We start from the raw sequence: 15,633 nt of genomic DNA, 5'->3' as shown, positions 1-15,633 counted from the left end.
ATTGATTATATATAATGCAATTAATAAAAAAAGTGGACAAAAAAAGGTCTCGAAAAGTTGGAAGCTTTTTAAAGTCATTTCTGTGAAAAAACCGAATCCGGTCTCACAATTGCTCTAACCCTTCTAATTTTTGAGTGATCCTAAGCCGGATTCTACGCACAAAACTATATCGTGAATGACTGTTCACTTTACAAGAACCAACATAATTTTGAATGATCCTCAATGCACCAATCCGACTCTTGAAACCATCAGCAATGATAGAATACGAAAAAAATTGTTCTATGTTTCAAATAACAGTGCCGCAGTCTACAGACACATCTTTATTGATTCAAAGTTTCCCGTATTTTCAAACTTCAACTTTTATATTATTTATAATAATAGATTAAATGAAGTAGGAGTTGAATAAATGACTATTATTCATAATGCTTTATAACTTACCCTTGATTTATCGAAGAATGGTGTAATCATGAATCCAAACATAATGATAGAAAAACAGTATAGTACAATCAAAATAAATATCAATAAGAAATTCGTATTTGTAAATACTTTCAAGCTATACAGCAGTACTACACAAATAACAGATAGAAATAGTACAAACACTCCATATATGATGAACCAGGACAACCTAAAAACCAAAAACAGTTTTTATAAAATTGTTTAAAATGCTAAAAATTATTATTGCAAATCATACAATCAAATGAAACTGAAACAGTAAAGATCACTCGAAAGGGTATAATCATTTTCTAATAATAGAGTATCATCCACGAATTTTTTTGTAAAAATAGATAGACAAAAAATTATATGTGCTGAGAGATTACTTTATGATGGAGAAAAATACAGTTTAATGCGACCTCGGCATTATGAATGGTATCTGGACTCCGGATCACAAAAATTGGCTATTATCGATTTGTTTGCTCAACTTGAATATGTTCGTTTAAAAGGTTTCAGAACATATTTTTAAAGAGCACATCGGTTTTATGTTGCATAGAAAGAGTTTTTGAGAATACTGATTTACGGCTCAACAAATTCAGTTTTAATCTTTTTCCAAATACAATGGATTATGTAACTTTACTGTTCCAACCGTAAAATTCAATAGAATAACTGTACTCACCAAAAAACAGAATCTTTTAAACCCATTATTTTCATTCCTTCTTTAATTTTCTTCTCTTTTTCACCAACTATTAATATCAACAAGTATGCAATGAACTGAGATAAAGCCATAACCATATAAATAGGAATTATTATACGAATTAAAAACATCCAATTTCCAGTATGTGCTGGCTTTGGAAACATTTCCAAAAGTAGTTGAGGCACTTTAAGGTCTGTATTTGTGTCGATCTGAAAGACATTAATGGATACAATATACATATTATTTAAAAAAAGCTTATAATTTATTAAAATATATTGCTAAAAAGTTAACACACATGGCAAGGTATGAATAATTATAGTAGTACCATTGAAATTTTGTCATTTTTGATACTCGAATTGACACATCCATGAAAAATATTCTAGTAGTAGTCGGCCCAAATTTCTTCATAGGAGATAATTCGTAGAGAGTGAACGTATGTATTTATCTTATATATATATATATATATATATATATATATATATATATATATATATATATATATATATATATATATATATCCTTATTATAGACGTCAAAATTAATCCGCAAACAAAACTTTTGACAATAACCGTTTCATAAAATATATTTCTCAAATAATTTGAAATAAATTATATTTTACCTTAATCCTGGTATAATCAATAAGAGCTTGAAGGGCTAAAAATCCCGAGAAATAATATTGATTAACAGGACAACTATCGCCACCTTCCATTGCTGGAATAACTCTGGCATAACTGTACCATTTATTATTAGTAACACGACATGCCAAAGGAGAACTATACAAAATCGAAGTCGGTGGTGTACCGATGATAGACGGGTTTGTTCGGATCTCATATCTGGAAAAGAGATGGATTATCCTTGCTATCATCAATACATATTATTATTTAAAAAAATTGGTAAACTGACTTTTTCCCAATCTTAACTGGGCTGTTATCAGGCTTTTGTAACAAATTTCTGGTATGTGAGTAAAATTTTAATTAACTGTATCGAAGTGGCATCTGAGTTTAATTTAATCATAAATACTTATTGACGTTTTATTTTGGTTATTTTTATTAACTGAGGAATAAGACCTTTTAATTCAGAAATCTTTATATCCAGAGATTGCAATCCGACATCATCTTTAGTTCAACCATAGTTTATAAAATCCAATTTTGAGATTAGACAACAAGCAAACAATTAAAATCGACTAACGAATAGCTTAGTCTTTCTAGATTTCACTTTCACAGATAGATCAATTATTTTAGTAAGTGATATTAAAAAATCTAATATATTTAACCTCACGTAATTTAATGAGGTTAGATTACAATATTTATTTAAAGTAAAAGATTTGAGAACGCTAACAAACAAGTCTTATATTTATGAGAGACACCATCATGATTTAATGAATCTATTTAACGAGTGGTATAATTATAACAGTAATGGTATCCAGCTGGGGGGTTGTTAAAAGCCTTCAAACACAAAAATAATACCACGAATTCGGTCAAATTTACTCAGTAACATTTTTAACGCCTCATGGTTCGTGAGCAATAACAAGTTAAGCAAAGTTAAACGAATCAGTACTCAAAAGACTAAAGAGGAAACGACCGTCTGATTTATTAGACCTATAAACATTAAAACAAAAAATACGGAGAGTTGTCAGTGGACAATATATTAAAATTAGTCTACTTTGGTGTTTCATTGCCACGTTCCCAATATGAAAATCCCCAGTGGCTTGCGATCTTCGCTAGTCAATTTCTAATATAGCTGCAAATGTAGCGTACAACTGAAAAGGCTCTGTCAGCTTCTAGGCTTGTCATCTTTTATTTATTGTCAGCAAATAATCATTAATAGCAAACAAGTGTTCTTCTCGAGCTTTGTTACTTTCAAATATAGTCATTTCCCTTTTAAGTAGTTTATTAAAATTTTTCTCTTTTTTTAGCTTGTTTTAGTTTGCTGTAACACATGGTTTCTCATAAAATATTTCCATCATAGACAGAAGACTATTCTAACGTGTGCGGCAATCCAAACTAAGGCCTAATTCTTAGCTTTAACTCTTTTTGAGGAATATCATTATATCTAGGAATTACTTTAGCCTCAATAGTCTTCATCATATCTACATGATTCATTAGATGTTGTTGCCATATGGTGCGGTTGCGGGGAAACTCGGTTTCGAACGGTTAAAATGCATGAACCTTGCAAAGCATTTAAAGTACTTTTCCGGATTGCAATCCCTATTTATATCAAACTCAAGTTTAAGGAAGGATAAATTAGGAATTTATATTTATGAGTGACAGTTTTATGATGATACAACCTTTAACTTACCTCAGAGGACCATTCAACGGATCCTGGTTATCAAATAATAGTGCTATAGGTATGGACTTGGGCCTGTGCCAATATTCTGCCATCAAATCTTTCTCGGATGCATACAAATTCCAATTTATTCTTGAAGTGTTCAATTGTTTAACAGATCCCCACAAGGCGTCAACTTGTTCAAGAAACAACTATAACAAATAATTATATCAGTATTACTAGTCATGTTGTGCGACTGTCATAAATAAATTGTAACTTTCTAATGCAGTTTATGCATAAATGCGATAGAGGTAAGAAGAAGAATCTCATATGGGAAGAGGTTTTCAACTGTATACAATACAGTTCAAAAACCTTCAGAATGGCGCTGATGTAGACAAAGGGTATGGTATGAGTGTAGATGAATTGAAGTATTAACCAAATTCCTAATGCGTACTTAAATATGAGTTTAAGTTTAATAATGAAACTTTAAAATGTGTTCCTTATGAAAATATATGTATGTTTGGTCAAGATATTATTACCTATGAATGTTTGGTTATGAAACGAAATTTCAAATTGCAATTTGGCTCAAAGAAATGTTAGATCTTATAGTCTAGACTCTATAATAATACTAATATGGATAGACAAAAAACTAAAATCTTCCTTAAAGTACCGGGTCAGTTCAAGTATTATGACCGGTGATGTTTCTGGACCAGTAATATATTCAATTGCGAATATGCACAAAACCAGATACAAAGTGTATGTTTTGGACAAAATGGCAACTTTAAGTGACTTGAGTTCTTCGAGACTGCCCTTATACCAATGTGAACCAAATTGCATCTAATTAAAATGGCCGCAATTGCGTGAGAGAATATATCAATTGAATTAAATAACATGAAACAATTTTTTGATTTGCTCAATATAAATTCAATTTCAATTATAATTACTTTCAAATTATACAATTCGAATTTCTTCAAAACTTTAAAAGCATTTATTTCATTTTCAAACCACGTCACTGTCTACCCTAATAACTTAATTTTCAACATGTTCATAATAGAAAACAGCTCAAACTAGCAATAGCAATAATATTACTGAGATGGTTTCATCCTTTAGCTGTTTTGCAATGGTAATAAAGTTTAATTACTGTGCTGCTTTATGAACAAACTAAGTTAAAACGTGACATGTTACATATGATGTTGAGTAGTATTCAACTTACCACCACTTCTGATGAATTTGGTACTACAGCTATAGTATGGGATTCTACTTTTCCAAAATAATGTAACAGTTCTTCTTCTCCTCTAGGAGTATCCATTTCTGGTAAATTGGGATTTGGCATTGTTACCTTGATAACGATCAATATGGCTAAAGAATATAATGGTAATAACACTTCCTAAAAAATAAATGGAAATTTAAATATCTTCCTTAATTACTCATAGCATTACATGCTCAGTTGGTTTTTTGTTTCAATGAATAGATCTATTGTGATTTGAAATAAGTACAGAGACTTTTTTTTATAAAATAGATGAAGTAGGCACATAAAGTGTTTTGGTTAGGTTATGCTCCAAAAAATTAAAAATTCAACATTTGAATAACTAGAGACAAAAGTATCTCTTGTTACAGAATAATAATAATTTCCATATACCGAAAGCTTCATTATGGCTATCTAGGATCAAATTAATAATACTAATAGTAACAATAAAAACGTTATTATAGATCCGAACACTAAATCCGACAAATGAAGAAAGTGTCAACAATCATATAACATCTAGTTGTAGTATGTTAGCTAATCAAGTGTTCAACATCATCCACCAGAAACTGGCCAACATATTCGATCTTCTCAGTACTTATACACCGTATTACAAGTGCCAGCCGCAGAAGGTGCTCAAAAATCACAATTTTAGACTCTACGATAGGTCTATTATCACCGATAACAGACCTGGCATTGTGGTGGTGTAGACGAATCAATTCAGTCCTTCTCGTCGAAGTAGCAATACCGAACACGCACAACATTCTCAACAAACATCAGGGGAAACTGGCCAAATAAGCTGATCTCGCAATTGATATTAAGCAGATGTGGCACAGCAAAAATATGAAAAAATATAATCCCAGTTATTATGCCAGCAACCAACCCTGTACGACAGCATCGACAAACTGAGATTACCAAAAAACCCCTTCGCCGGCATCCAGAAGGCTGTGATATTGAATACTTGCCACACAATGCGCAGATTTATTATATGATCTGAGTCTAATCCTTTTGGTACTTTGTATCCGGAATAGGAAAATGATAACGGCTCTAAGCTGAGTAGTACACAAGTCTTTCGCATAATAATAAAAAAAATAATTTTTACCATTAATAAAAAAATAATATATTATAAAGGAAGGTAAATAGAAGGTTTGTCTTAGGTGGATTGACCAATACCTCCACACTAACCACCTCAAGCTATTTTGAAACAAAACTGTTAAAACATAAAATACAAAATTCAGTAAGTACTGAGCATAAAGCACTATAATAGGTTTGTTCCAACTTGCTAATCTGGACCGTTCATAGAACGGTTATTGGAAGCGTTTAAATGATATTTTCTGTGCAATTTCCGTCAGTGCAGTTCTTGTAACAGTACTTGCTATCAACCAAGTATCGAAAAGACCGTCTCGGAAATGGATACCTAAGTTGGTTGGAACACAAAACAGAATCGTTCGTATAACGGTAACTACGGTAATTGTCTGGTTGGACACGTAATCTCTATTGCGCAAAATCGTTACCGTACCAAGGATGGTTTTTTTATGGGTTGGAACGAAACCTAATTTTGTCCCTTCACTGTTGGAGGTTGTGGATGTTTCCAGACATTTGGGAAGTAATGTTGATGAATACATTCTTTAAAATAAATATGTGTGTCAAGTATTTTATAATGTATGGACACTACTGTATGCTTTTATTTTAATGTTTTTAACTATGTCTAAAACTTTCTTATCATTTATTGAAGAAAACGATAATAAAGAATTTACAGATGGATCAACGTTTTTATTATAAAATGTAAAAGATTAAAATACCATATCCTGGTTGTAAATCACTTTCAAGTTCATTAACAAAGAAGTTATTGATTTTATCAACCTTGCGTTCATGATCTGTCAATTTTATCAATATATTGTCTTGTCCTTCTTCTGACAAATCTGTGTCTGCAGTAATGGCAGAGAGCTCCATTTCATTGAAATCTTATGTTATGCAGATTAGGCTGTTCGTTAAAAATTAAATTTTTTGCGACGCCCCCCAAAAACCTTCTTTTTACTGATGAAACTTTTTTAACTCAAAACAACACTTGCGAGGATATATTAAGAAAATCTTAGCCTACTATAGAACCAAACAAAATTTCAATGTATCCTTAATTGGATACATTTTTTACAGCGAACCTGCAACGTCTCTAGACCTTTCAAAAAAAATGTTTCTTCTTGCTCTGCAAACCAGACCTACACAGCTTTTATTACCTCCTCGTTGGAAGAAAATTTACGACCTTTTAAACTTTTTTATAGTTGAGGAAAGAGATGATAGTCGGACGGAGCAAAAACTGGCGAATAAAGGGGGTATTCTAGTAATTCAAACCCTAAAACAAAACACCTTTGGATGGCTTTCCGCGTCTTTTCTCTTTAATTTTTTTCTGTAGAGTGGTCAGTAATGTCGAATAGTAATCTCCAGTTATTGTTCTACCCTCATCCAAAAAATCAATCATGATTACTCTATGGCAATCCCAAAAAACTGAAGCAAGAACTTTTTCAGCAGATTTTTGAACACGAAGCTTCTTAGGTTTTGGAGAACCAGAGTGTCGCCATTCCATCGATTATTGCTTTGTTTCTGGATCGTAGAAATGTAACCAATTCTCATCCATAGTAACAATTCGGTTTAAGAAGTCTACATAGTTTTCAAATCGAGCACAGATCGAACGCGATGCTTCTTTTTTCTTTTAATTTATTGCGTTACTTTGGTTTACTTTTTTGACGTCAAACTTTACACTGACACTTCTAATAAGTTATTGTTAGTTGCTGTGGTAACGCAATGTTTTGTTTATGTATGGGACTGGTCTAGGCTAACTAGATATCAATACATTCTTGTTGAGTTAAGTTTTTGGGAAAAAAGATAATGTTCGACCGCACAAGGAAATAATGGTAACGGAGTACCTTGAGGAGGTTGGCATTGCAAAAATAGACTGGCCCGTTAAAGCCCCAGTCTCTATCCTATTGAGCATATTTGGAACCAGCTCAAAATACGTGTAAGACGTCGCATACCTGCTCCAACTAACACGTGAAGAGCTCCGATTGGCTCTGGTTGAGGAAAGGACCAATTTTCCTCAAGCAAACTTTCTATGCCTATGAAAATAAAATTTTCAGCCAGTATCGAGGTGGCGATACGCCTTTTTGAATAATAAACCCCATCATTTTTCGTCTGTGCTTCGATCAATTATTGTAGCGCCAACTGAAAGTGTTGTATCTTAATAAATTTATAAATTCCCCAATTGTTGCTTACTTTATAATTGTAACCTGTATTAACATAATATAACATGCTAAAAGCCTTACTTAATAAATAATAAATACATCATACATTTATTACAATAAAAATAAACTACATGTAAAAATTTGAATAATTTCGCAAATTTTTGGGGCGGTCCGTTTTCGCTAACGCGATATGTTTAAATTAGAAGTCGTTGTTCTGGCATTTTTTTTTTCTCATCAGTCATCTACGTGGTTAACCTACTTGAGGAATTTTTTAGTATTGTAAATTGTTATTACTTTTTTAATGAAGCTATTATAATACAAAACAATCCCATTCCAAAATGAGAATTTTCTTCTAGGTGAAATATATTGTTACTAGTACTAAGTGAACAATTTACTGATAAACAATATATCACAAATAATTACCAAAGTAACTAGGTTGTCGGTATCTAATTCTATTAAAATTGAAAACATATAGTTTGGATGTTGGATGGAGTGCCTTTTTGAGATTGAAAATTTTTTTACGGTGGCGCAAAAATTTAAAAATTACTTATAACTTACCGCTGTGGTTTTCCGTTTTTCTCTCTTTTTTAACAGAATATTTCTCTTCAACATAGCTTTCAGCTGAGAAAAATACAGTGAGTGTTTTGTTTCAGCCATGTTTTTCGAGTGAATGCGGGTCTTTTCAGTTGCCGCCTTTCCTGAGAATAAAAATTTCATATAGTTAGCAATTACTACAAAATTTATATGAAAATCTCAGTGATAACTCCTTGGAGTAGTACGACTAGGGGGTAGGTAGATTGAGGTCATAAAATTAGAGCGGCATGATTAAAATATGAAAATTTGGTGTATGACGTTTTCAGATAAGATCATCTAAAATAACACTAGTTTAAACGGTTATTAATAGTTATAAATATCGTTTATTTAGATAATAGTTAGCCAGAATGAATAAAAAAAATGTTTTGTCACGTGTTAGAAATATTTGATTACTTATAAAACAAATTTTGGCTTTCTCTTTAAAGTTTTATGAGTTAGTTTCTCTTACTTTAGAACAACGGTAAGGTAATTCAATTCCGTGTTCAAGCAAAATATTAATCTACATATTGAAAAAAAAACTCTCACCAAGTTTTAGCTCTCAATATAAATTTTAAGTACTTACAATTTAAATATAAAGTTTGACCATTTATAATGCATGTAAAAAAGTTTCTATATCACTTACTTACTTTTTACAATAATGCAATCAGTTTGTTGTGTGCTCGAATTTTATGCTCGTGAACCAGTGCGAGTTACACAAAAAAACTCTAAAGCGATTTCGAAGAGCAAGAATTCCATCAAACTGACTTACATTATTGTAGAAAGTGAGTATTAGAAATTTGAAAAAACAATTTTTTACATGCATTTTAAATGGTAAAACTGCATATTTAAATTGTAATTTCTTGAAATTGATATTAAGATCTCAAACTTGGTTAGAAGTTTTTCTCTATATGTAAATTAATATTTTGCATGAGCACCGAAAAAATAAATTTCCGGAAATCAATCACCCCAATCCAACAGTGATCACCTAATATATATTTTTATCTAAAAATCCTTAATGACGTTCTTCAAAAAATTTTAACTTTTTCTTTCCCAAAAACTTTTCGACGACAATTGGAGATATTTTCTAAATTAACGGCTATGCGGATTACCAAATATTTCATGTTTTAGTTTTCCTTTTGTAATATTTGGAAATATTGAAATGCATCACTATTCTTGTTGTTAAGGGGTAGAATGATGTTTGTTGGATATACCAACCATTATATATGATGTTGATTTTGCCCGGGATATAGTCGTTTTGAATAGGTCATTCTTTTCTCATATAATAATGCTCTTTGGTCCTGCTGTTTTACAGACATGGCAAACAAGATTATATGGTAAATCCAACAGCAGACTTTGAGGTCGCTGCACATTTTCCATTGGTGATATTCAAACTTCATCAATTTCATTACCGTGCACATTGATTCATAGTTTTTTGAAAAATTTACTGCGTGTGCTATTGGTACAGACGTTTTCTCATTCCCGTTGTACAATAAAATAAGTCAGTATTTTGAAGAATCCACGAATAAGCACGTTTTATTATAGTTTTGATTCCTTGCTCCAAAAATTCCCGGGATATTAGTATAATAACAGTATTCAACTTCTTTTTAGAAAAATTCGCTTAATTTTGTTTCTGGAGAAGGTAACTTTCATATCTGCTGTAAACAATATGATGAAATCTTTCTAATGTAAAACTGGTTTAGTAATAGACGGAATAACGGCATATACAATAGTTTGTATTGTGCCCCTTGTCTTCGTAATACAAAAGAAACAGTCATTTTCATGATTCTGACCATTCAACTGAAACAAATCTACAGCTTTCACAAAAACGTAAATGGTACCCACTTTTTACCTTGGTTCGCAATAGGAAATTTAAAATAATATACGAGGTGTGGCTATTAAATAACGAGACTTGTGATAAATAATATTTTAGTTTGATATTATGTATATTTATTTATTGTCACCTTCAATCACTTCTCTCCCTACATGGCTCTATACGAATCTTTCATTGTTCGGAGGAAGTGTTTTTCTGTTAGCGCGCCGCTTTTTCTTTCGCAGCTTCGACAGATTCAAATCTTGTTCCTTTTAATGCAGATTTAACCTTAGGAAAAAGGTAGAAGTCGCACTGTGCAAGATCCGGCGAATGAGGTGGGTGGTCTAACATTAGGATTTTGTATTTGGCCAATTTTGCAAACACTTTTACCATGTTGAAATTTTTATATAAAATTTGCCGCCAAATTCTTTGTCAATTCCTAAAGATTCAGCAATCGTACGAATACTTAACCGATGGTCAAATCGAACAAGATTACCGATTTTTTCGATATAGCCATCCGTTTTTTACGTGGAAGAGCGACCGAAACGTGAATCATCTTCAACTATTATAAGTTTCGGTTGCAGTTTTTTCAAGTTTCATGTGAGATTTCACAACGACAAAACAGAAAAACAACCCCTATAAAAACGAAGGTCATGGCTTCACTGGTTTGTCTACAGACATAGTAGACATCGCATTCGAAAGAGTAGATTTCAGGCTGAACAGTTGACAGTTGCTAACCTTTGGCGCATGTGTACTTTTTCTGTAGCAGCGCTAGTCGTGTTAGTAATAGCTACACCTCTTAAACTGTCCATAAACATAACAAAAAAGATCAGAGCTTCCTTTGCACATTCTACTCAACCTATTCAGTAAGAAATGGAGAATATTTAACTTAAATCACCCTGTAGTATAGTATAATAATGAGTTGGTTAAAGAAAAAAAATTGTAACACTTTTAGGTTTAAAGGGGATAAGTTTACACATTTATTATAAACGTTCAATTCGTATTGTATATAAAATAAGTTAAAATATCTAAACTAGTATAATTAGGGGCAGTAAGTGTTGAAATAATTGAACGCCACATAAATTATTATAAATTTCGATACAGCAATTCTTGGAGATTATCTCATACATCGTTTTGTTCCGTTACACAGTAAATTGACAAAAGCTAGACTAAAATAAAAAATATAACTTTTTTTGGGTACCTGTAACGTGGACAAAGTGCATTTATTAATAGTTATATATAGAAATAGTCGTTTCGGCACTATTCTGGCATGCACAGAAATATGTATGATATAACGATATCCTATCTATGAAGTTTGACAATGACATTAATATGTCTATAAATATGTGCAAATAACTCGCTAATTGTAAAACCTTGAAAACGAGATTACATGAATTTAGATGAGCCTTATTATCCTTATTATCAAACATGATTATCATGTCAATAAAGATAACTAGTCTATACTAAAAACAGATATAAAAAACTAAATAAATACTATGAACTATAAAATTAGATTTATATTTAATATGAAGATATATAATTTAAGAATTAATATGCACTATCTTCATTAGAAATGTTTTAGAGATAAACCTAACCAGTAAAATGAAACATTCTAATAATTTTGATAAGAAAGTCACATAAGATGTACTCAAAACTATAATCATAATTTTTTATATTGAAAGCATTATCGAAACTCAAAAAATTATATGAAAAAGGGTATATCACCCACTCTGACTTTGGGTTTAGATGTAAATTTGAAGCATTTATTTTTATACTAATAATATAACAAATCACACTGGCGTTGATAGTGCCGTTTCCAATATCAAATGCGCCTAATAATGAACAGATTACAAATGAATCAGAAAAACTATGAAGAGGAAGAGAAAGAGGAATTTTCACTTTCAAATACCATGTTTACTACGTTTTTATCAGTAAATTAGAAGCTATATTTATTTAAGTTAAAGTGTGAACTAGTGAGTTTCAGACTGTAACAAGAGAATATTTCTTCAGTCGGGTCAAAGCAAAGATCATATACAAGGGTTTTCTGAAAAGTTTCTGACCTACAAAGTAACAATCCATTTCATTTTAAGTCTATACACTTAGTCCAGAGATGCTCTAACCTTTCAAAGCCATAAATATGCGATAACGTCCTCTTCTGAGGAAAATCTCTCTTGTAAGTAAAAGTTTAAGGTTAAGAAATAGGGAAAAAGACGCTAGTGGCCCGATCTAGTGAATGAGGTGGGTGGTCAACCAATTCGAAGTACAATTCGTGAATTTTAACGTAATACTCTCCTGTTATTGTTTTACCTTTTTAAAGGTAGTCGATGATGATATCCCGTGAATCTCCCAAAAATGGTTACCACCACTTTTTTCACCGATGAAATTGTCTTTTTCGGAGGAGGCCTCATTTTGCTTAAATCGCGCCAATAATACCTGGGAAATATTCATTCGAATGCGTTTGTGATCTAACGTAGTACCCAACGTGCTGATAGCTTATGGCAAAGGAGTTTTTTTTATATACCCATAGCGTCTCCCATCTCTCTAACTTTAATCCGACAGTCGTCGAGTACCATACGTTGAACTTTTTCGATGATATCGCCGATTTTCGCAGTTTTTGGCCGCCTCGAACGCTCGTCGTTACTCAAGCTGATACGATCACGTATAAATTCAAATAGCCAAATTTTTACGGTCGTAACTGATAGTGCACATTCTCCATATACAGTGCCTAACTCCTCTTTCATTTCCCTAGTCGTATTTCCCTTCAAAACACTATGATTGTCAACTTATATTCATAAGGGCTGACATCTTTAGGTTCAGGTACGAAACTTTTCAGACAACCCCTTAATGACTATTATAGTCGTTAGAATAGGACAGTACGCCGTTCGTTATACCATGATTGATGTTATTTTCAAAAAGCAGCTCCTTTAGGTGGCGTTGCCACTAGTACGGATGTTGTTCTCAGGTTGATAAACAATGAGCTCGAATAACCAACAATAGTAGAAGAAAATAACCGAAAATTTCATTATTCAGTGTTCCTTCAAATATTATTGAAAGAAAGAAATGGGAAAAAGTCATTTCGAAATCAGAGAGGCCGCTTAATGGAATATATGTAGTATGCTTAGTAAATATTGAAAACATTTCATCCAAAAAAATTTTAAGCACACCATTGATGAGAAAGAGGTTATTACGTAAAAAAATTGAATAGGAATCCGAAAACTAACCGTATGAAAACTAAATGTCTAAAATATGTTCAATATTTTTATATATTTGTTGATTTAAAATAGATACTTTTAATTGGTGAAAAAATCCATAGATGTTATAATTTAGTTCTCTCAAAGTGCTGCGTTATGTGTCATGTATCATAATTACCAAAAATTGGTTACATAAACTCAATAAAAAAAGTTTAAAAAGAAATACTTTGTGTATAATTGAGTATCATTTACAAACTTTTTCTTATTTAAAAAAAAAATTATAAATATATCCTATAATTTGCATAAATGTACCTGTTTTCGGTCTTTTATACACATAAGCTGTACAGAGCAATAGAAAAAGGTTTGGACAGGCCAAAAACACTATGTATTAAATATTATATATCCATATTATAAGATTAATCTACTCGTTCTAGTGAATATGAGGACATGAATGCTGATTTTTCTCAGAACTGTATAATAGTAATGGATAATGCAAATTATCACTCAACACTTTTAGAAAAACTGCCACAACCAATATTAAGTTCCATCTCGGTTCTGTGAGAATACAACTGTATTTTTTGTGTTCCCGTCATAAAGAGAAAAAGAAAAAATATGCAATTGGTGAAACTGCAGAAAATCGTGGAATGACGATGATTAGATTACCATCATATCGCGAACTAAACCCGATTGAAACGGTGTTGAATAGTTGTTTTTGGAGGTTGTAAATAATGCGAAGGCTGAAAAGCTGGAAAAAGCAGTAAATCATATGATTAAAGGAGAAGAGAAAATGTAGAAGTTGGACAATATTACTGATGAAATGATTGAGCCAATCATTGTAAATATTGGTGGCGACGGTTCACCTTCCGATTCCGACTGGTAAGAAGTAGCTCTACTTATACTGATCAGTTTTTGTACTATAATTATTATTTATGAACGTAACATTCTTTACAAGTTAAAGTTTAAACCCTTATGCATATATAACCAGTATGATCAGTATCTTGTGGAATGATGAAACATTTTAGAAAAATATTTCACTTTTTTACCTTCAGTTGTTTAGAAGTTAAAAGCAGGTTAATTAGGTGGAAATATAAGTGTATTTGATACGAAAATACTCGAGGTATAACTTGATAAAATATTTTAACTGTCTACTAAACGAAGTGCTGTGCCTATTGATTACAAATGCTCCATCATTTTATTACTCTCTTATTCATAAAAATGGATTATAATAGTATGAGACATATTTGAAAGTAAATATTCAGTTCTTATGTAAAAATTTATTTGATTATCAAATTTTGAAACTATTGTATAAAAATAAGTATTGGAAAATATCACAAGTAGAAAAAAATGTATATTGTCTGAAATATTAAAACATTAAGACTAAAATTACTAATGAACTAGGAATATTTGAGGGGAGGTCGGAAAAAAAATACTCAGAAGATTTATAGTTAAGAAAAATTCAAATTTTAATTGGAGTAACTCATTGATTTAATTTTTTTCTTATGGAATTTTCATAAGAATTAAGAAATCAAGTACAAAATAGATTAATTCTACTTTTATAACACTTATAAACATTGTTATATCATCAACTTGTGTCGTGATAGGGAAGTTTCATTTTACTTTTAATGCTAATATAGTATATAGAATCAGGAGAAATAATTTTTGATTAAAAAAAAATCTTTTTAATCGACTATTCTTACCTTAGAAGCTTTAGAAGTTCACGTTGCAGGTGTTCAATTCATTATATGAGTTTAATTTGTTCATAGCTTACTCACACACTAACAATAATATAAAATGTTAAATATATCATATGGTAATCTATAAAATCTGGTTGTGATACATAACACGATTATTGAAATGCAACAATAGAAAAGGAAATGGTTTTGTGTGATGAATTATTTACAATGATTTTTTCCCATATTTATTCCCCAACGCGTAGTTATTTTGTGGATAGAAGATACGAGACAGTTTTTAACATAAAATTCACAATCATATAGTAGTAAGCGAATGGCGGTACTTTCAACACTTTTTTATATTAGTATTTATGGAATTATTGGAGGCAGGCATTTCAAAACAAATATTTAATAGATTCGAAGTAGATTGAACATCTTAAAGATAAATTGATTTACATATGAATCAAATTATAATTGAACATTACCTATTTTGTTTTATTTTATTCATAGTTAAAA

General features: G+C 31.2%; 1 protein-coding gene across 2 annotated transcripts in view; it reads right to left on the bottom strand.

Annotated features, from left to right (window-relative positions):
- LOC130451676 (ATP-binding cassette sub-family A member 10-like) overlaps positions 1 to 15,633 on the bottom strand; it is a 51,522-nt gene that overhangs the window by 15,280 nt on the left and 20,609 nt on the right. For both annotated transcript variants that reach the window (XM_056790850.1, XM_056790849.1), the window contains exons 2-7: positions 8,432 to 8,571; positions 4,608 to 4,781; positions 3,428 to 3,606; positions 1,749 to 1,962; positions 1,112 to 1,338; positions 439 to 625 (exon numbers count right to left, since the gene is read on the bottom strand). In XM_056790850.1, coding sequence (XP_056646828.1) covers positions 439 to 625; positions 1,112 to 1,338; positions 1,749 to 1,962; positions 3,428 to 3,606; positions 4,608 to 4,781; positions 8,432 to 8,571 — 1,121 coding nt within the window. The remainder of the gene's footprint in view (positions 1 to 438; positions 626 to 1,111; positions 1,339 to 1,748; positions 1,963 to 3,427; positions 3,607 to 4,607; positions 4,782 to 8,431; positions 8,572 to 15,633) is intronic.

Source organism: Diorhabda sublineata, chromosome X (genome assembly GCF_026230105.1).
Source record: "Diorhabda sublineata isolate icDioSubl1.1 chromosome X, icDioSubl1.1, whole genome shotgun sequence".
Classification (NCBI taxonomy): Eukaryota; Metazoa; Arthropoda; class Insecta; order Coleoptera; family Chrysomelidae; genus Diorhabda; species Diorhabda sublineata.
The sequence above is the reverse complement of the archived record's forward strand: the minus strand, read 5'-3'. Positions and strand labels throughout refer to the sequence as shown.